This window comes from Dendrobium catenatum, unplaced genomic scaffold (assembly GCF_001605985.2).
Source record: "Dendrobium catenatum unplaced genomic scaffold, ASM160598v2 fragScaff_scaffold_1390, whole genome shotgun sequence".
In the NCBI taxonomy this organism is placed as follows: domain Eukaryota; kingdom Viridiplantae; phylum Streptophyta; class Magnoliopsida; order Asparagales; family Orchidaceae; genus Dendrobium; species Dendrobium catenatum.
In genome coordinates, this window is record NW_021319852.1 from 171,355 (window position 1) to 194,547 (window position 23,193).

Consider the following 23,193-nt stretch of genomic DNA (forward strand, 5'->3'; position numbering starts at 1 on the left):
CTGTGTGCTATAATACGTCCCTGCAAACTAATGGATCCTGACTAACTATCAGTTTGAGTCGAAGTAGGTGAAATCGAGGTGTAGATAACGATTTGGTGAAGTTGTCAGGCACTTTATTGATCGTGCTTATAGGAAGAAGATTGATGTTATTCTTGTATGTGTGATACCAAATGAATTTATGGTCAATTTCAATGTGCTTCGTGTGAGCGTGGAAGTCCGGGTTATTGGTTAGAGGTATAGCAGAGGTGTTATCACAATATAGTTCAGTTGGATAATCTTGAGGTATGTCGAATTCTGTGAGAACTCACCGAAGCCAAATGATGTCAGATGTGAGTGCTGCAAGTGCACGATATTCAGATTTTGTTGAAGATCTTACGACCGTGTGCTGTTTGTTAGTTGTCCAGGATATGAGCATGTATCCCAAAAATGATCAGTAACCTGATGTTGATCTCCGACAGGTTGGGTCGTTGGCCCAATTCTCATCTGAAAATGATTTAAGAATGATATTAATTTTTGTGATTGGTATACCATAGCCAAGCGTACTTTTGATATAACGTAGAAGTCATTTTAACAAGTATATATGTTGAGGAAGAGGATGATGCATGTGCTGAGATAAGAGATTGATAATGTATGTTATTGTTGGCTAAAAAAAATGGCATGAATGCATGAATCCCACTTTACAGCTGTAGGATTTCATTTCTCTTAAGTCAGATTGAAGTTAACCAGATTTTCCCTGAGGATAATGTCAAGGTTTAAAGATCTGGGCTCCTTACTTCCTATAAGTGCAAGCACTCATTGTTAATTACCCCTCTTACTACCTAAGAGAGAACTCTCGATTAATGATGAATAAATTTTAGTTAATTTTTTTTAGTCTCAATAGTGGGGGAAATGGAGGTAAACCCGATCAAGAACCCATGATTCCATCATCTTGGGTATATCATAGATTTTAGTCTACCAACACTAACAATCATTAGCCATAGTGTCAAGGGAATCTGATTAGCAGCCATGGGTTTCCTCCTCTTAGGGATCCGGAGTAGACTGAAGTGGTTAGGTATGAATTTTAATTTTATTGAGTGTTTTGGGGTTTACATCTAGTAGAATACCCATAGATTTATTTAGTTTGAGATTTATGACTTTATTTAGAAGTAACCCAGGGATTAAGAATTAGTTTGGGATTTAGGGCTTTCGTAAAAAGTAACCCAAGTATTTAGATTTAAGTTGAGGCTTGCTGCTCTATTTGTGAGTTGCCCAAGGATGTGTTTAGTTTGGGGCTTACAACTCCAGTTAGGAGTTGCCTATTCATTTGTTTAGTTTGGGACTTATGACACCAATTAGGAGTTGCCCGTTAATTTGTTTAGTTTGGGGCTTACGGCTCCAATTAGGAGTTGCCCGTTCATTTATTTAGTTTAGGTCTTACGACTCTAATTAGGATTTTCCCATTCATTTGTTTATCTTGGGGCTTACGGCTCCACTTAGGAGTTTCTTGTTCATTTGTTTAGTTTTGGGCTTACAGCTCCAATTAGGAGTTGCCCGTTAATTTGTTTATTTTGGGGCTTACGGCTCCACTTAGGAGTTGCCCGTTAATTTATTTAGTTTGGGGCTTATGACTCCAATTAAAAGTTTCCCATTCATTTGTTTAGTTTGGGGCTTACGGCTCCTATTAGGAGTTGCCCGAAGAATTTTGGTTGGATAGATTTTATGACTTTTTTTAGAAGTTTCCTAACGGTGGGTCTTACAACCTAACCCTATAGGCTAGGTTGCCCATAAGTTTGAATTAGATTATTTGGGTTTTAAGTTCATTACAATTTATTTAGTAATTTTTCTAAATTGTTGGGGCTTACGACTTCAATTACATGTTGCCCAATAACGGGTCTTACAACCTAATCCTATAAAATAGGATCTCCAAAAGTTTAAATTTGGCTTGAATTGGATTTGGATTAGGTTTTAGTGCTTCCTTAAAAGTTGCCTAATGATGAGTCTTACGACTTAGCACTTTAAGCTAAGTGGCCCGATTTATGGGTCATACAACCTAGCCCTATAGACTAGGATGCCCAAATGAGGGGTCTAAGGTTGTATTATCACCTAAACATTTCTCTCAAAGGTCGAACTTATGGCTTATATTAGAAGTAGCCGGCGTTTTAATTGGGGGTTGACGTTAGGTTAATTTTTACCTAAAACTTTCCCCTAAGGCCGAACTTACGACTTTCCTACAAAAGTTGCTGGGTAATGGGCCTTATAACCAAGTTCGTATAAACAAGGCTGCCCAAATGTCTAAATTTGATTGTTTGGAAATTTGTTCTAAATTCGTTTGAATTGGTTGAGTTTGTGATTTTGACACCTCGAGATTTTGACACTGGTTGGTGTTTTAGTTGATATGTGCTTGTAGTCTTTTTCCTACTACAATAGTTCACTTCTTTACCCATTTTTTCAGCACTATTACACTACTAGCTTTTTTGTACTCAGTTTTTTTTTGCTTTCCAGTACTATGTTTTACTTGCAGTAGCTTAGATTTATCAGTATTCATTCAATTTATTTATGATATACTGACTTTTCATATGTCTGCTTGTTGGTATTCGTAGCCAGTGGTTGCAGTAGTTTTCCTTTCTATTTTAGCATATTATTATTATTATTTTTTGTATCATTGTACTGATAGTTTACTGCGGCATTCTCTGCTTTAGCATTAAATTTAATGTTGATTTAATTGTAATTATTCTAAATGAATTTAATTTATTTATTACATGAGAGACCTTTGGAGAGCTTGCATAATGTGTTGTGTAGAGTTTGAGAGCTTTTGTTGTTTGAGTTGAGTTGAGATTTTAGTTAAGTTGTTGCCTAAATTGAATTGTTTTGTTTGAAGCATTGTTTATGTTGATTTGGAGAGTTGGTTATATGTGTTGATTAGTGGAATCCCCCTTCTTTTCATTGCATTTTATTTTATAATTGCTCTAATTTGGTCATTAAATCTCAATGCTTCTTGAATTTTAACTAACTAATGAATTTAAACCATTCCGACCGGACCTAAGGTCGACGACACGAGGTCTTCATTTTAAAATCATCTCGACCGGATTTTAAAGTTGATGGCTCGGGGTCTTCGCATCAGTAAATATATGTTGTTTTATAATTGCAAAAATAAAAACAAAAAAAGGCTATTTCATATAATTTATTTAATTCTTTTAAATCAATATTATTAACTATAGCCTTAATCATTTAAATCTATATTATTAAATATGACAATCCTTTGTTTGTCCCTTAACAAGTAATTCAACTAACCTTTTCCTAAGCTTAGAACAAGATCAATGTATTGTCTTGTACATGTCAGGTTTGAATAATTGGAACAATATATAGATTCTTCATAATGCAAACAACTTATTTCAGTCTTTCTATGCAATCAATGATTTGTTGGATTGAGAGACAGGACAAAATCATCTTTATATGTAACTTTGAACTCTCTCTATTATTTTCTGCCAGAAAACATTCAACTTCTTGCCTATGTTTAAAGAATTTTAAATTTAAGATTTATTTTAAACTATTTATTAATGACTTTTAATTGATTAGATCAATTAATAAATTAATTATTTTAATTAGTGAAGCTATGACATTGTTCTCAAAATAGTGACAAAATAATGACAAAGGCAATTCAGCAATATTTTAGAAAATTTTCGGTAGCCTTCCGGCCTCCTCTTCCCATCGAGGGAGAAATCGGGACGGCATTTGCCGATATTTTCTTCCCGGCCGGACCTAAGGTCAACGGCTCGAGGCCTTGAATTAAAACCATCTCGGTTGGACCTAAGGTCGACGAAACGAGGTCTTCAATTTCAATTCTTCCCAACCGGATTTAAAATTGACGGTGCGAGGTCTTGTATTTTAAAACCATCTCGGCTGGACTTAAAGTCAGCGACGCGAGATCTTAAATTTGAAACCATCCACACTGGGCTTAAAGTCAACGGTGCGAGGTCTTGAATTTAAAACCACCACTCCCAGATTTAAAATCAATGGAGCGAGGTCTTCATAATTAAATGGGCAAAAAAGAAACGCTCAAATGTTAAATATTCAAGCACTAAATAGATTAAGAATAATTGTATAGTTTTTTTTTTCTTTCATTTTATCAATATTATAAAATTCTTTCTCCACGTCAGATTCATTAGCCGCATCTCCAACTTCAACATAAATGCAACTAGTAACTTTCTTTATTTTTTAGATGTTTATTTGCTGACAACTCATAACTGTATTTCTCTCCTCTTGAATAGAATTTGGGCAAAGTCTCATTTCATGCAAGTTGGATTGGAGAGGGAATTACATTGTGTAAGATTTGCTTGTTGGAGTATTTGGTACACATACTTCTTTTGCGATTGAGAATATTTGTTGATGAGACTAGCTATCTTGATTCCAAGAAATTCATTTGATTCCCCTAAGTGTTTCATAGAAAATTCTTTGCTAAGTTGAACCAGAATATTTGTGATGTGTCCTGGTCATTTCTGGTTCTAAGAATGTTGTCAACATATATGGATAGGAAGATTTGAACTTTTGTCTTGTTAAAGATTAGAAGCGATGGATCTAATTGACTGTGCGGGAAGCCTAGCGACACAAGATACGATGTGAACGTATTGTACCACTGTCTCGGAGCCTGTTTTAATCTGTAGATGGCTTTGTGGAGATGACATACGTTGTCAGGACAAGAGTTATCTTCAAAACCTTTTGGTTGGACCATATAGACTATCTCGGATAGAGTATCATGAAGAAAAGCATTTTTCACGTCTAATTGTTAAACCTGCCAGTCATGATAAAGAGTGATCGCAAGAAGAGTGGTTAATTATATTGGAAAGATTTGATCGGAGGTAGAAGCTAAAGGAAAATTTTGATAAATTGTGAAGATAATTTTATTTTTTTGTTTTCAAGCAATTGTTAGTATTATTAAATTGTAGAAGATTTGAAAATATTAATTAAATATTTTTTCAGCACAGTTTTATATTTTTAAATCTTTTTTTTTTGTTTGTTGTAGCCTGTATGGGATAATATTAAATGTAAGTCTTCCATATGGTGTAAATTTTGACAAATTATTTACAAGAACTAAGTAGCAGTTCCCGCTTTTAAGTTGTTTTTTTTTGGTCATATGCAAGTTATTATTTTTCAGCCTAATTAGATTTATTTTTATTTTCTGTTGATGTAAGTAGCCAGATAATTAACTATTAAAACTATATATTACTTAAAAATATTTGTCTTTATTTATTTGAAAACAGAACTCTAAATCTTATTCTATTTTCTATTTACAAACTGGATAAATGAAGTATTGGTGGTGGTCCGGCGGAATTCAGGCGAAGTTCAGACCCTTAGGTGGTGGTCAAGTGGAGTTCAGGCCCTTAGGTGGTGGTTCGGCGAGGTAAGGGCCTCAAGTGGTGGTCCGGCGGGAGTGATGGTTTCAAGTTGTGGTATGGTGAGGGTAAGAGCCTCAAGCAGAGGTCTGACGGAATTCAGGCGGTGGTCAAAGAGTAAGAACGCAAGACAGATCTCCGATCTCTCTCTTGAATTCTTTAGCTTTAAGCCCCCTTTTAAGAGAAAGAAGATGCATATTTATAGATTTTTGGAGTGACATGACTCGTAAATTGGTAAGAGATCAAGGATAAATGGGGAGTGGTTGGATGGACGGTCGATGTTGAATCCCTTGATTAAAGACCTTTGATGGATGTTTGAATGTCTTAGTGATGTCGGAATTTGGTGATCTTGGGCTTGTTGGATTCTTCTCGTCGAGCCGCTTGATTAGACTATAAGCATGTTATGTTTGGAAACCATTTGGTAATCCAAATTGTGGTTTGAACCTTCCAACAACGCTTCTAACCTTTGATTTGGACCCATTTGGGCTCATATTGGGTTGGTTTTGGGGTCGTTGGGTCATGTTCTCGAGACGTTCAGTTTGACTATATGTTTGCTGAATTCGGAGTTCGGATAGTCCCAATTTTAATTTCAAAACTTTCCAACTTGATTTTGCATCGAGATTCATGCCCGATCAATATAATTTTTTTATGATGTATCAAATACATAAAGACAAATAACTTGACACTGATATCTTGCAAAACAACTAACATAAAATTGGATAAAATACTGATAATTATTATTATATTATATTTATTAGATGATTATAAATGATAATTCTTTTTAACCTGAATTTAAAAGTTCGGATAATTCTCTTAAATTGAGTTAGATAAGATTTTGATTTAATGTGTAAAATAATGGATTGTACTCCAAGAATATTAACTTAAAAGTAATCTTCTCTGTTCGTCCACTGGGGTGGATTTTGGGCTGTGGCAGTTGACTTTTGTTTTATTTTTCTTTCCTGATGGCTTATTGCACGGGTTTAGTGGTGATCGGATTTTTTTATTCTGTTGGCCGTTAGTTTTGCCGGGCTAGCTATGATGTGGTTGGGGCTCGCTTTTTCGTCGGTATGGCTCGTGGCAACCTTTGGTGGTCGTCTTTTGTTTGGTTGGGTTGGCTGCATCGCGTTTCACGTTACCTAATTGGATCGTCTGAGCTTCTTTTCGGAAAGCTGGAAGCCTCGGCCAATTACTGAGCCCTTAGGATTGAAATCCGCTTCTATTTTCTTTTATTTTATGTAATTTTTGCTTTTTGCTTCATGTAACCTTTTTAGGTATTTAATGAAATACTTTGTTTGTTAAAAAAAAAATATTAACTTAAAAATTCTGTCCAAACAAAATGCAAGAAATCGTCCAAAAAAAGCATGTGTAAATTAATTTTACGCTATCGCTCTTTTTTATATTATCTCTCAAATATGATTCTTACACTTAATTAAATTAAAAATGTGCTCCTTTATATAAATTCTCCTATTTTTAAATGTGCACTAAGAATAAACCAACAAAACATTTGATAAGAAGATCAAAAACTAAATTTATTTGTAAAATAAATATTTAAGAATAGAGGCTGGAGCCAATAAAAAGTGAGGATCAAAGTAAACTGGGCTTAGGGGTACTTAAACTTGCATTAAAATAATCAAATCCACGGACGTGAAACCCACTCTTTAAACTCTGCGAATCTGCGATCTCCATGGAATCCGTTCTGTAGCCGCCCACCCTTCGAAGCTCCAGCCTCTATTCTTCTTCCCTGCTTCTTCTTGAATCAGATTAACCACGAGGAGACGACAGCACGCAACTAAAGAACAATCACCCCCCACCCTCACTCGGATCCTCTTCACTGATTCGAACCAAGCTTGAGCAGAGGAGGAAGCAATACAGATGACAGTAGCTGATGGCAGGGCGGGGTCGTCAGATGGAAAACTCTGGGGTCTATGCCGGCTTCCGTTCTGACAGGCCGGATCTTCTGGTGCTGGAGGTGGCGGTGGGACTTCTTCGACGAAATCGTCGTCGACGTTGACCCATCATCAGCACCATCATGGTAGTGGTCAGCTCGGTGGGGCTTTGGGGCCGAGAGCGCAGCAGAGTTCCGGTGGGAACTCGGTCTCTTCAGTGGCGAGATCAATTTTGCCGACGCGGCGCCGGCTTCGGCTCGATCGGCCTAATAAACTTTACTTCCCATGTTAGTGGTTGGAATTTCGAAGTGATTTTCTTAATGATGCAGAAAAGTTTGGGTCTTGGCGAAGGTTTTTTTTTGGTTGAATTAGGGTTTTTAAAATTTTCTTGGTTGGTTGTACTTGGTTCCATACTCGATCTATTTGTTTGTTTGATTGCAGGTTTTCGAGTTTACTGAATTGTTTTAATTTTTAAATGCGATAATGTTATTGTTCAGTGGAATCTCTTTGATATTGATGTTGTTAGGATGGTATGCGGTGGAAGAACTACACTAGAAGCTGGAATTGTAGAGGATCACATTTTTGTTTTTCTCTTTTTGGTGATTGCTAGTTCTGGAGGTTTTATTTTGTCTAAATTTTTTAATGCACCTAATTAAGTCATAAATCATCTGGGCTATATATATTGTGGAACTATTATTTGTGTTTTAATCATTGAATGATTATATTTCTTCTGTGGAGTTTATCATGTCCATCTTAAGGAGTGCCTGGGTAAATCATGTCTCTTTTGTTGAATTTCCTTCTATTAGATTAGTTTCTGAGTTGTATCATTTGCATAGAACCAGGTCACTTGCTTTCTAGTGAAAAATTTAGTCCATCTGAATAGTTTGCCTTCTATTTGTATGTTCATTATTATGCTTTTTAAAGTTCTTGAGTTTTTTAATTTTAGGTGTAGGCTTGCTTTCTTTGATCTTTTTCTTTTTAATAGAAGGAATTAACTTTTATCCCTTCATTTGAAGATGAACCTGGCAAGCAGGTTAGAAGTGCAATCAGAATAAAGAACACTCGCAAGTCCTATGTAGCGTTCAAGGTAACTTATTTACCGTTTAGAATAAAGAAGAACTATTTCTATTTTCATGTTTTCAAAAAAGTAACGACAGTTTTTTTGTTTACAATATGTTGTACAGTTACATTATCTTTATCTATAGATTGTTAACGTCAAAATTTTTTTTTCTTCTTGTAGTTTCAAACAACTGCACCAAAAAGTTGTTTTATGGGTCCTCCTGGAGCAATACTTTCTCCCGGAGAGAGTATTATAGCAACTGGTACTGTGCTTTACTTTTTATGTATTTTCTTTTTGAAACTACGTTCTTTGTTTTTAAGTGCGTGCAATCATTATCATGGAGGTTTTCTTTCTGAATCCTTTTCTACATCTCGTTCCTTTTAACCCATTTACATCTATTACTTAGGCGTTTGGTTCTATATCATTGATTGATGATAAAAGGAATTGCAATGCAAGCGCCTTGATTCTTCATCTACTACTTAAATTCGCAGTTTTCAAGTTTGTGGAGCATCCAGAGAATAATGAGAAGCCATTGCTTGATCAGAAAAACAAAGTTAAGTTTAAGATCATGAGTTTGAAGGTGAAAGTGCATATGGAATATGTTCCAGAACTAGTGAGTTATGCTTTAATTATGTTTCCACTTTTAAACAAGTGATCTTTGCTTATGTTTTTGCATAGGAGCTTCTCCTGACTGGTGATATGCTTAGTTAGTCTTATGAATAAATTGAGAGCATATAGTTGAAAATGGTATTTTATAGTAGATGATCAAATTCATCATTGCATAACATAATAGAAGATTGATGGGGTGTATATTAGTAAAAAGCTGAGATAGGGAGTTGAAATTAATTTGAAATGGGTAGGCCAACATGATTTATTGAACTTTGAAGTCGTTAAGAAAGGTTTATTATAGGAATACTTGTAGATTGATCTGCTATAAGGTTAAAAACCGAGAGCTACACTTAAACAATAAGAGTTTTATGGGAATTGAAGGATGCCCTCAATTCTATGCGGAAGAAGAACTTATAGCATAAACTTCCATACTGGCCACTATTACTCTTTATCATAATCCAAATGTCTGATTGCCCAATTGGCAGACATCTTCACTAAAACACTAGCCTATGACACCTTTAGCACTTTGTGAGGACAAGACTTCGTGTCATAGACATTAATGCGTAATTCCAACAAAAAAAAAAAAAAAATCTTCTAAGGTTGTTCCTGGTCATCACACACTCACTACACAAAAATAAAAAATTGACATTTTCTTTATCGTACTGTACGATCCAATATCGTACTGTATGATATATCAAAACAATATAAATCACAACCCAGACACAAATATCGTCTCTGTTGATCGTACTGTATGATCACCATCGTACTATACGATACTGGTGTCTGGTCATTCAACCTTTTAGTACGACATTATTGCACATCGTACTGTACGAACCACATCTTCGTACTGTATGATCCACATCAGCGAAATGGATGAGGACGACTTAAAGGTTGTTGGTACGATATAATAGCCTGTTCGTACTATACGAAACTTTTCGTCAAGGGTCGTTGGTTTTCATCAAAGTTCATACCGACGACCTTCAGGACGATCGAAATCCTTCTAATCGTACTGTACGAGTTGACCACATTTTTCGAACTGTTCGTCCAGAAAATATTATTGCCACATCGTACTGTACGATACTAGATCGTATTGTATGATATTTTCAAAATTCTATAAATTAGTTTAACCTGAATATCATTTAACTCATTCCTCCTTCACCTCAATTAGTATAACCTGCCTTCACGAAATGTCGAGTTCTAGCAAGCACGATCGTATCATCGTTGGAAGCTCGTCCTCCTCTCGCCGCCCCGACGACCGTTTCCTGGCTCCCGAAAATGAAGATGCTTATCGCAAATACAAGGCCTGCAAAATTACACTGTCTCGGATGCTAAATCAAGCTGTTTTAAATTTTGAGGTTTGCGTGTGGACCGTTCTTGAACAAGCTAGGAAGGGACTTGCGCTCGTCACCAATTCTATCCTCGCACCAAATTTGACCTTTTGGCATGTGGAAGTTTGAATTTAAAACACAATTAACATAATGAAAATAAAACAACCTAATTAACTCTAAATAAACCTCCCTAATTCCTTCCCAAATCTGATTTCAAATCAGCTTTCTTTTTCTAAATAAATCTTCATAATTCCCTTGCAAATCTGAATTCAAATAAGCCCTCTTTCTTTCCTTAAATAAACATTCATAATTCTCTCTCAATTTTGATTTTCTATGGTAAGTAATTAAAGGTAGAATTAATCTCCTTTGATCCACCATCTCTTAATCCTTTCGCTTCCCTTGGCTCCAGGATCACCTCCATTTCTTTTGTCATGGTCATTGACAACATCGTTGATGGACTGTGGTCGCCAATAACTTTCTCTTGCTGGGACACATGGAACAATGGGTGTATGGTGGAAGTAGGAGGTAGCTACAAATGATACGCCACGATACTAAGCCTCTCCACAACCTCATAGGGGCATCTCCAAGTGAAAAACTCATTTTCTACTCCAAAATGTAGTCATGGTGGCCATGGATTTGGAACAACGAATGAAGGTGATAAGACCATATTAGATTTTTGTTTAGCTTATGATTTTTCAATTGCTAATATCTTATTTAAGAAAAGGAATGAGCATCTCGTCACTTATAAAAAATGGATATAGTACAACCCAGATTGACTATTTTTTTATTAGAAAATTAAATCGTCTAGATTGTAAAGTTATTCCGAGTGAAAATTTATATACCCAACATTGATTATTAAATAGGCAAGAGTTCCTACATCAAGGACGGATATGGGGAAAGAAGCTAGTCTATGAAACTAAAATTAGAATAGGAACTTGGAATATATGTTTCCTTACATGAAAATTAATGGAATTAGTAGATATTATGATTCATAGGAAGTTAAATATTTTGTACATTTAGGAAACTAAATGGGTTGGAGAGAAGGCTAAGGAAATTGATAGTTTAGCATTTAAACTTTGGTATTTGAGTAGGAGTCGCACTAGAAATAAGAATTTAAACTTTGGTTGGGTGCCTATCATCTCCTTAAGTTTTTAGTCTTTATTCATACTATGCCTAGATTTGTCATTTTGGTTGGGTGCTATCACTACTACTCCATAAATTCTCCAAGCTATGATATTTCTTTTCTCCTTTGAATTAACTTCAATGTTATTGTGCAAGGTGCCACGGGCTCTACTATTAAAATAAATTGTAAGCTATCCAAATTGATTTTCTAAATTCTTGATTGAAGCAACTTGACTTTGCAATTAATTTCTCATTTCAATCACTAACTCCTCCAAAGATATCTTCCTATCTCTTAATTGATTATTTTAATTAAATCCTAAAGGATAATAATGCTTAGGGTTTACTATAAGTTTTTGAGGATTGCTCCAATTTCTTCTAGAATTAGATTGACATGTATTCCACTAATTAGTTTCACCACTATTATTATTCCAACTAAAGTTGGGGTGTTCCTCCAGCCTAGGTTATAAATATTAAAATAGGAATTTTTTTTGTACTCCAATGGCATTAACATTCTCAACCCATTGAGCACTATTCTCGCCAACATAATTTAAATCTCTCTTCCAAAAACACTTGTGATTCAAACCTTGAACTAACTCTAAAATTTTCCAACTTATTAGATATGGAAGCTACTTGAGCAATCAAAATCGATAAAGCATCTGACTCATAAACACTGATTATATTCTTAGGATTCACCATAATTGAAGACCACTAAAAATTATTTGTTGAAATTTCCTCTATAAATTCCTAAGCCTTATCAAAAAGTTTAGACAATAATAATCCTCCAGCTATTGCATCAATTATTAACCTAAGGAATTGTACAAGCCCATTATAGGAAGTTTGAATCACCAACCAATCAGGCAAAACATGGTGAGGGAACTTTCTAAGCATCTTCTTAAATCTTTCACAACTTTCATAGATAAACTCTCCTTAAAATTGAGAAAAAGATATTATTTCATTTCTAAGCTTACCAGTTTTAGATGGTGGGAATACTTAGTTAGAAATTTATGTGCCAACTTATTCCAAGTAGTTATAGATCATAGGAGTAAGGAATTCAACCAATGTTAGCTTTGTCTCTTAGCAAAAATAGAAACAAATGAAGCCTACCAGTGCTATTACTAACACCATTGTACTTGAATATTGCACAAATTTTTAAGAAGCTAGTTAAGTATAGAATGAGATCCTTAATAGGAGTTCTCCCAAACTAGAAATTTTGAACCAATTGAATTATGGTTTGTTTTAACTCAAAATTATTGGCAGGTTTTAGCTCAAAATTATTAATTTGGATAGTAGGTCTATTGATACTTTGATGAAATATATCTACTATAGGATTAACATACTCCTAAGAGGTTTAAACTGTTCTAATCTAGATTTGGTTCAGCCATTCCTAATGCTATAATTACTTTGGATTTTTCAATGTTTATATGGGTCATCTAAATCTATAAATCAAACAAAAAAGGTTCCATACAAGATCTACTACACATAAACCAATAATAAAAGAATTAAATTATAAAAAATAATATAACAAAGGAATTTTTTTTAAAATTTTAAAATAAATAAATAATAAATAATAAGATTTAAGATAGATGATACAATTATAATTAAATATATATCTCTTTTAATATTATAGATAAAATTGCATGAAAGCTTGCAACTTCCCTGACTACGGTGCCAAACATTTGATAATGGGAAGTAGAGGTGTGTAAAATATACTTAGGTCCTCTTTCATATAAATGTCCACTAAATAACGCTTGTGCACGTATCGATCAAGTAATAAAAATGATACGAGAGAGTGTTAATCCCATGAGTAAGTATTTTGCTACGCTGCAAATGTGGTAGTACTTCCTGTTTAGCTAGAATGTTTATCCTATACAATGAAAATCAAGTTTGGATTCTACCTTAACTAAGAAATGTATAAGAAAGATAAGATAGTGGTAGATAAAATATTTTGGACTAATGACAATGAATTTCCAAAGCTTCCCTAAGTAGTCTCTCCTATGTTGGTTATGAATTAGAGCTTATGCATCCTTATATCTCTATTATGCTTATAAGAAAGTGAAGGAAGGTCCTAGAATTATTATTTCTCCATAGACTCTAGAAAACTAAACATCATATGTCTAGGCATGCAAGAGTTTCATTTCCATACTCCTAATTATTTCAATATTTCTCCATCGAGGTAAAATATCACACTATATTTTAACTCTACACATGGTCATTATATAGATTAAATTAAGAATAAGAGATATTGAAAACATCCATTAATTTAGTAAATCATAAGAGATATCATTAGCCAAAAACTAAGTGTTTTAGCCAGCCACAAAATTAAAATAAAATAAAATAGATTTCATTGGTTGCTCAAAAAAGAAAGATAACTTCTTTAATTACAAGGTGAAAAGTGAAAATAGATATCACCAAAATAGTACACACTATTATCTTCTTTAATTACTTTCTTTCTCACAATATGGTAGGCCAACCACTCCAATTGCTATATCTTTCTCTCCTCTAGTTTCCCTTAGACTTGACTCTAAGTTGGCACCACACTTAAACACTTAGAACTCACTAAAATGGCAGAACCCCCTACATAAAAAGACTAAAAAACTATTTATAATAAGTACATAAGTGGACTCTAACACCGTGATGCTCGACATGTTAATGTTATAGTGTTATAATGTGAATTCTGCTAAGTAGGTTTCACCGAGATGCTGGACAGACCTATTGTGGATATTGGCTGACCTAGTGTGTCGCCAGCATAATTTGTCCTGGCTCCAAATTTCATCAACTTCTCTTCCCTCACACTCCAAAAGTTAAGCACTACGATGCTTGAATGTGTCATTCGGTGCTATGACGTTGTGCGGTTTGGTGCCTTAGTGCTCAAATTCCTGAGACTTCGATGCTGCAATGATGCCGCAATATTATGATGTGTTGTAGCACTAATTTTTTATTCAACCTGGATGCAAAATTAATCAACATTTTCCTGATGCTTGAGTGTTGTGATGTCCAAATTTGGCACAAGGGTGTTATCAACGCTACAGTGCTAATAGTATGAGCATCATAGTGTCGGTTCAATATTTATAAAATTTTCACCTTTTTTTGAGACATTCCTACATGATATCAACTAAAAATAATTACTATTTTTTAAGATAAAAAAATACTACATTATTTTTAGTAAGAAAAATAATATATCGTGGTTTGATATGATAAATTAGAATATATAATGTGTTGAAATGATTGATATAAACTAGAATATAATACTGGTTTGTGATAGTAGAATGTTATACTAATCTAATAGAAAGGATGTGCTGATTGATATCAGAAATCTATAGGATACCCCCACGCGTTTACCCTCAAGATCCACATGATCATTAATTTTGAAGTCATAAGAAGCTAGAAATTGATACGAGTGATATGGAGTTAAGGTGATTATTTCATGTGATTACTAATTGGAAGTTATAAGGAGTTCACTAATTAAGAGTCAGAAGGGGAGATGCAAACACTATGAGTTCTTACTCATGCCTTTTGAGGTGATGAATGCATCGACTATCTTTATGGATTTGATGAACTGAGTGTTGAAAGATTTTTTTGAATTAATTTTTATATAGTGTTCATAGATGACATTTTGGTTTACTCTGCTTCTGAGGAAGATCATGCCAGACATCTAATGATTATTTTGGAGACTCTAAGGTAGCATCAACTATATAAAAAATTCTTTAAGTATGAGTTTAGGTTGTGGAGTATTACTTTTTTGGGGCATATGGTGAATAGTACTAGTATTTTTATAGATGCCTAGCAAGTTTAGGTAATTAGTGAGTGGTCAAGGCCTACTACTGTATTTGAAGTATGTAATTTTTTTAGAATGGTTGGATATTATGTAAAATTTTTGAGAGGTTTTTGTTAGATTTATGCACCTTTAACAAGAATAACTTGCATGTTAATGGCTTTTGTCAGGACTTCAAAATATGAGGAGAGTTTTAGAGATTGAATGTTTATTTTACTTTTGCTCTAATTTTGACTCTTCCATCTGGTACAATAGGATTTTAGATATTTAGTAATGCTTCACTAAATGGGCTGGGATGTGTTCAAATGCAGCATAAAAAGGTGATAGCCTATACTTATAGATAACTAAAATAACTCGAGAGGAATTATCCAACATATGATCTAGAACTTGCTATTGTGTTATTTTCCTGAAGATCTAAAGACTTTATATGTACGATGTTAGGTGTGAGATTTTTAGTGATCATCAGTTTGAAATACATATTTACTTAAAATGATTTGAATATGAAGTAAAATAGATGGCTTGAGTTCATTAACAATTATGATCTAACTATTAAATACTAATATGCCAAGGCTAATGTGGTAGCATATGCTATGAGTAGGAAGTCTTATAGCTTATCATATATTTAACTTACTTCTGATGAATCCCTAATGTCACATCCTCGAATTAAAATTTGGAAGAATTGTATCTTTGTACTTACTAGTTAATCATACTTAACTAAATCTTACAAATTCAAATAAATAGCAAAAGAAATGTATTTATATTCATCCATGTGTATAATTATTACAAGCCCAAAATATCATTTATACAATTATCGTGATTCAAAAAGACCAGTTGATCACGTTAAATACATTATGATTATAAAATGAATTAGAAGTGCTAAAATAAAAACTATGCATGCTGTCTAGTTCCTTCTCCATATGGTTCTTACTTTTTTCTAAAAATATGTGAAAACTATATAACGAGCATACAGCCTAGCAAGTAACTAAAATATAATAACTAAAATCAATGCAAAACAAAAGAAAATTATGTTGTAACTTGTATAAGAAAGTTATGCACTCATATATATTATTTATGCTAGTTAACCATATTAATTTATCAACTAGTCTATCATAATCATTCAATTAGTTGCAATTAATCTTATCATTCACTCATTCACATCCATATATTAGTAATAATATTAATATAATATAAATAACAATAACAATAATCAATAATGATATTAATATAATATTAGTACTAGTAATTAAAAATGGTATTAATATAGTATCAATAACAGTAATCAATAATGGAATTGATATAATATTCATAAAAGTAATCAGTAACAATATCAGTACAATATTAATAATGATATCATTATAGTATCACTAATAGTAATTAGCATCACTATCAGTATAGTATCAGTAATAGTAATCAATAATGGTATTAATACTTCATGTATCAGATATTCATATAAGGGCATCTTAATCTTGCTCCCATACTTATAACTGCAGTATAAGACTATCAATCACCCCTTATGAAAGCCAATCAATAAACTCCTCATGACTCCCATTAGTAAACATGAATTAGTCGCCTCGACACCTTATGACTCCCTTCAGTGAATAAATGGATCTTGAGGATATCATGTGGAGTTATCGCATCATATATCCAATATAAAATCAGTACATAATTTCTATCAAATTAGTCAATATCAGTTCAATACATCCTTAATACATTCTCGTAACATCAACCATTTCAAGAAAATCACATTTTAATCTTATCATATCAAATTAGTATACCTTACTTTTCGACCCATTTTCAACTTACTTTTTTTTACTCATTTTAAATAAAATTTCTTATGCATATATTTAATTAATGAAAATGCAATAAAATTATAGCAAATCATTTAGAATGATAAAATATATAACATATCAAAAGTTACACAGTAAAAGCTTAAAAAATCAAGAGAGAATATATTTTTTGCAGATTTAAGAGAGATAAGATCCATATAAATCAAAATCATCAATATAGAAATAAGAAAATAGTTATCTATAGAAAAATAGAATATTTTTTGTAATAGGGATAGCAGTTAAAAAAAGCATGAAGAGCTTCCTTTCATCACTTCTCACTCCTCTTCTCTTCCTCGCTTCCCCCTCCTTCCTAGTCAAGCTAAGAAGACTGAGTATATGGGAGAGGGAATGGTAAGGATATTTAGATTTTTAAAATATATAAATTGTAGTTAATGGACTAGCACCATAATGCTCCAACATAATGGCGCAACACAGCATGTTGAATCCAGAATTATAGTAGAACAGAGACTCAAATACCACGGTGGTTATTTATAGCACCATTATGCTCTCAATACTGGTGCCTCAACACTCTAAAGCATGATACTAAATTGCACTAAACAACAAACAACAACAACATTAAGCCTTTATCCCACTACGTGGGGTCGGCTACATGAATCCTTTTTCTCCATTGTGTCCTATTAAAAGCCAAATTCTCGTTTAAATCTAATAAAGAAAGGTCATTCCTAATATTTTCTAACCAAGTCTTTTTAGGTCTACCCCTACCTTTCTTAACACAAGTCAAATCTAATACCTCTACTCTCTTAACTGGGTCGTCGGAAGGCCGCCTTTTTATGTGACCAAACCATCTAAGGCGACTCTCTCTAATCTTATCTTCTACTGGAGCTACTCCAACCTTTTCACGTATATGCTCATTTCGTATCCTATCTCTAAGGGTAAAGCCACTCATCCATCTAAGCATCTTCTCTCTGCCACACTTAACTTAGTATTATGCTTCACTAGTTCAAAAAAAATTTAAATTTTATTTTAAAATTCTTTTCAAATTTTTGGGTTGTTACACCTAATATGGGATATAGAGAGAGATTATAGTCGGAGGTGATTTCTTTTGCTAATCAATATTCTAGTATATTGGCTCAGATGATCATACAAGGATGCTGTAGATTTTATTTCAAAATGTGAAGTGTATCACTTAGTAAAGGTAGAGCATCAAAGACTAGGAGATTTTTTTATAACCATTACCCATTCTAGAGTGAAAATGGAAAGAGGTGACCTTGAATTTTTCTATGGGTTTTCCCATGTTGAGACAATGACATGGTGTCAATTAAGTTATAGTTGATCGTTTGATGAAGTTTGCTAAATTCATTCCAATTGGAGAGTCTAATTCAATAGATAAATTGGCATAGGTATATATGTGTGAGATTATTAGTTACATGGGGTACTACAAGTTATAATTTTTGTCAGAGATGATAGGCTTACCTCTAGACTATGGAGGGGAATTCAATAAGTTTTGGGTGCTAAAATATATTTCAATATGACATTCATTCTCAAATTGATAGATAGTCTGAGAGAAATATATAGGTATTAAAAGATCTATTAAGATTATGTATTTTGAATTTTGTTGGAAATTAGCATGACCACATTCCTCTAATTGAGTTTGCTTACAATAATAATTTTTAGTTGTGTAGGTATGGCTCCGTATGAAGCTTGTATAGTATGAAGTGTCAGATACCATTGTCTTGGATGGAGGTGGGTAAAGGACCATTAATTGGGCTAGCCCTTATAGAAGATGCTATTGAAAAGATCTGCTAATCAAAAATAAATTAAAAGCTGTACAAGATAGGACAACATAGTAATTTGATGCTAAGAACCGAGCTGTAGAGTTTCAACTAGGAGATTTGAGTAGATGAAGTTCAAACCGATGTAAGGAAGGAAAGTTGAGTCTAAGGTATGTGGACCATTTGAAGTTATTAAAAGGATTGGATAATCAGCCTACAAGGTACATTTGTTAGATTATATGTCAGATATTCATAATGTGTCCAATATATCACTTCTGAGGAAATGGATATTTGATAAAGACATTGAGGTACATTCAAATATGAGCTATAGGGAAGAACCAGAGAGGGTTATGGTATATATTATTTACAACAATATAGTCATCAGTTTTTAGAGGTAGAATAACTCATGATCATAAAAAAGTAAAACTTTGCGCATTTAACAAAAACCTCGCTAAGAAGGTTTGAGTGTAGATAGCTTATAAATATAATCTATCGTTATAATGAAAATATTATGACCAAGTAAATGGAAAATTTTTGGCCTAGTTTTGTTCACAACCAATGGCCAATGACATGTAATTGGGAGTTTTTTGTTAGAATAAAATTTATATGCTTGAGTACGATCTCACAATTGTTAGTTATTTATATATATCCTTTAATGTAATAAAATGTAACTACGTTATTACTGGAGAAATCATCTACTTATACTTGCAAGAGGCTTAATTTTTCTTTCCTTTAGAAAATTCTTTCTTGTCCATTTTTTCTATAGAATTTGTTATTGTTTATTTAATTATTTTGATTTTGGTAAGAAAGTATAATTTTGTGAAAACTAATTTCTTTGCTCATTGATTTATTTTTTCAAAAGGTTTTTGCTTAAATTATAAATATTTGCAAGCATTTTAATTCTAATTATATTTAAACTCCTTTATTACTTATTTTCAAATAAATAAAATGAGTAGTTGATGTAACTGGTAACTTGTGATCGGTGAATTATCTATAAAACATCATAAGTATCATAATAGTTGCATTAAAAAACACAATCTTGGGTCATTAAACATTACTTAGGTTAAATTTAAGCATTTATCTTAGGTAAACCGCATAATATTCCTATGGTACAAGCTAATTATACCAAGAAATCTAATCATAGAAAGAACTTTACCTGTACCATTAGGATAGCATCGCACACATCTACTTTGATATTTTAAGGATGAATGTCTCTGTTGTTCAGGTTGAGGCATATTTCTTAAGTTATTGACGTTTACATGTCTCCCTGCAGTTGCTACTACAAGGCTATGGACAACTAAAGAAAGAGAATACACCCGTTCAAGCTACGGATATGTTCCAACAAGAGTGTGTTTTGGCCCATTTGCACCTATGGGATCCCAGCATTTCAATGTTTTGTCTCAACTGTCGGTAATAACTTCACCTAAAACATTAATGAATTTGTATAAAAAAATACAAGATGAAAATAAAACTTTGCATAACTGGGCATTAAAAAATTCAGGCAATACTTCAAAATGACATTAACAACATGCAAAGTAGCAAAAAAATAAAGCAGATGGAAATAATAAATATGTAACATAACATTCCGGAAAAGCCTTAGAAAAAGTGTATCGATGTTATTTCCTTGCATGTAACAGCATTGAATATCATTATTTATGTCAATGATATCAAGCATACATATGATCAACCTGATGCCAATTGTTAATTAAATTCTACTTTATTAAGGAAACAAAGGAACTTCTTAATAATGATCAGCATGAATAGATAACAAAGAATAAATGAAAAATAATAAGATCTTAAAAAAAGTATTAATGACATACTCCGAGAGAGAGTATAATGCTTACATTTTTGCAGTCATGAGCAACCATCTCTTCTAAGAGAGTTATTGTACCAATAAGATTGATGTTATAATAAAACAAAGGCTTATGGACACATTCAACCACAACCTTCAATCCAGTAAAATGAATAACAACATCGAACCTGAAGGTTAAAAAGAGATTAATACAGTAACTATAGGATCAAAACGATAAAATCCAAATTAGAGTATTGAGAAATATTAACATCTATACCAATATTGCTACACCGACATAAAATTTTAGCTTGATAAATGATACAAGTTTATATGGATTGTTAATCTAGAACCCCAACTGAAAGGCAAGATAAATGTGCTATTCATCAAGCATTTTAATGAAAACAAGCAATGCACCCACAAAAATAGCAAATAAACGTTTATGATAAAAGTAATTAAAAAGGCTTAGCTTCACAACAACGACATAAAAAAGTTGGCTGGAGTATTTCAAAACTTTTATATCAACCATTTTAAATAAACCATTTCAAAACATCTAAAAAGTACAGTATCAATTGTTTAAAATGCACGCACATAGAGAGATATCTGAGAAGATAGAAAATATAGAATAAGTGAATAAAATTTTTGTAGAAGCAAAAACAGTGTCCAATGCTTCTCTATCTCAAAGATCAAACTGCAAAAATAAAACAAAACTTACTGTGAAATTCATATTGAAGTATAAATGCAAGAAACAATCGTTCAAAGATGTATAAATTATGCCAAGATGACAGTGGAGGTTATTCACCAGCTCAAATGGCATGAAGCCCAGAACAATGCAATCAATCAAAGTAATCTAGCATACAACATTCCCTCAACAGTTTTAAATAGTAGAAGCACATGCAATATTAAATGAAAACAAGATCTACAAGTTCCCTACTTTTAACTAATGTGGAAGATGACAAACTATCTTAATCAGTCCCTGAAAATTCATATTATACTTCATCAGTGTCATTCTTTAAGGTTAAAAACAGTAGAAATAAAACAATTATTTAAGTTTTGTCAATGCACTGGATCACAGAGCTGAGGTCAATCAGTCAATTCAAACGTTAGTTGTAATGCTGGAACTGCCATTCAATATCACTCATTGAATGAGGTATACCCGAGAAAGGCTTTAATTGCGGTGTGCAATTTACTTGAGAAATTTATGTATGAACATTTTTTTCTCATAATTTCGGTGATGGAAGAGAAAATTGCATAAAATACTTGTTGGAGGTTCCAGTTCACTTAGAATAGAAGATGCGTTTACTTAGTTTTTTTTTTAGTTTCACAGGAATCACCATTAATATAGCAGTAAGCAAATCAGATTTCAGAAAATTGTATTTGATTTCTAGTTAGCTAAGAATCGAGATGAAAATTAATTACATGATAGTGGCTGATCAGAAAGTACCAAATACATGCTGTCAACTTCAATCATTTGGCAACTGCAAGTTCAAAACATTCATCATAGCTTCAAAATTTACATTTCAGTCATCTGAGTTCATAAATTTCACAGTCCATCTCTTATGATTGTAATTTAACTCTAAATTCGTGTTAACCACCACTTGTAAGTGCAGAGCAATTTAACTCAAAATTCAGGTTCACCACCACTTGCAAGTGCAGAGCAATTCGAATTCTTCTCAGCATCAGGTATCACTGTACATGCTTGATTGAGAGGATTCTTGTCTAGTCATGTGCCACAATCTGCTACTACATTATCTAGTTTTAATATCAACTTCATGTCTTTCATCGCAATCCCTTATCCTCAATCTTTCATTGTTCCAAAACCATCAAATTTAAAAGTTATGAAAAGCCACTGGTTCATATCCATAATGCTCAAGTCAAAACTAATAAGCCTGCACTTGAAAACTAATACAAACTATAATCTGAATCCAATTTGCTATAAACTAGACTATATTCATAAATCCTACATATCTTAAAAATGTAGTAAGTGATATATGAGCATTTATAAGCAAAAAGCAGGAACAGAAAATATATATTTATATAATTTAAGGGTTTAGGAACATTAAATTTAATTTTCATGATTAATATATTTATATCAAAGAGATACATAACAAAGCAGAAAGACCACATGAATTTCATCGGGAAAACTCATGACAAATGGATAACAGACAGTTCATCAGAAAATCTAAAGATGAAATTAAAACCATATTGAATGGAAAAAATTACTATGTAGCAGATGTTATGTAATTCAGCATCATTATGATGAATAAATTCACCAAATATTCACAATATTATATAGAATGTTTAACGTGATATCGACAATTTGCTTTCTCATCATTTAGGAAAAGGATGAGGCGGTCTTTGAAGAACTAGTAGAAGGCAGATGCGAGTAAAAGAGCGATAAGGGAGAGCAGGTAGGAAATCCAGGAATCGGTGCGCCACAAATCTACGAGGATCGTGACGGTTTTGACCCAATAGAAGGTAATGTGCATCTTTTTTGCCGGCAATGGACGATATAGAGCGTAAGAGAGGAAGTGCGGAGTGGGAATTTTGGGGTAGAGGAGAGATATGAAGCTTTTCAACTAGATTGAAGCTGTTCTCATCTTTGCATAGGCGTCCGGAAGGTTTTTTGTCATCGACTTGGCACAATGTCGAATCCGATCGAAGTATTGGTGGTGTCGGCGACGAAGTAATTTACTCCA

The 23,193-nt window shown here is 33.1% G+C and overlaps 1 protein-coding gene across 1 annotated transcript; it reads left to right on the forward strand.

Annotated features, from left to right (window-relative positions):
* Positions 1-284: 284 nt before the first annotated feature.
* LOC110115733 (vesicle-associated protein 4-2-like) lies at positions 285-20,526 on the forward strand. The gene is made up of 7 exons (XM_028699765.1): positions 285-387; positions 5,286-5,377; positions 7,317-7,542; positions 8,272-8,342; positions 8,496-8,577; positions 8,807-8,928; positions 19,979-20,526. Exons 1-7 carry the CDS (start codon positions 285-287, stop codon positions 20,117-20,119), a joined length of 837 nt encoding a protein of 278 aa, XP_028555598.1. The 3' UTR covers positions 20,120-20,526.
* The last annotated feature ends 2,667 nt before the right edge of the window (positions 20,527-23,193 follow it).

Coding starts and splice junctions, on each gene's coding strand:
- LOC110115733 (XM_028699765.1), top strand. CDS start 285: ATGTCGAATTCTGTGAGAACTCACCGAAGCCAAATGATGTCAGATGTG. Junction 388..5,285: donor AGATCTTACGACCGTGTGCT/GTTTGTTAGTTG, acceptor GGATAAATGAAG/TATTGGTGGTGGTCCGGCGG. Junction 8,929..19,978: donor TGGAATATGTTCCAGAACTA/GTGAGTTATGCT, acceptor GTCTCCCTGCAG/TTGCTACTACAAGGCTATGG.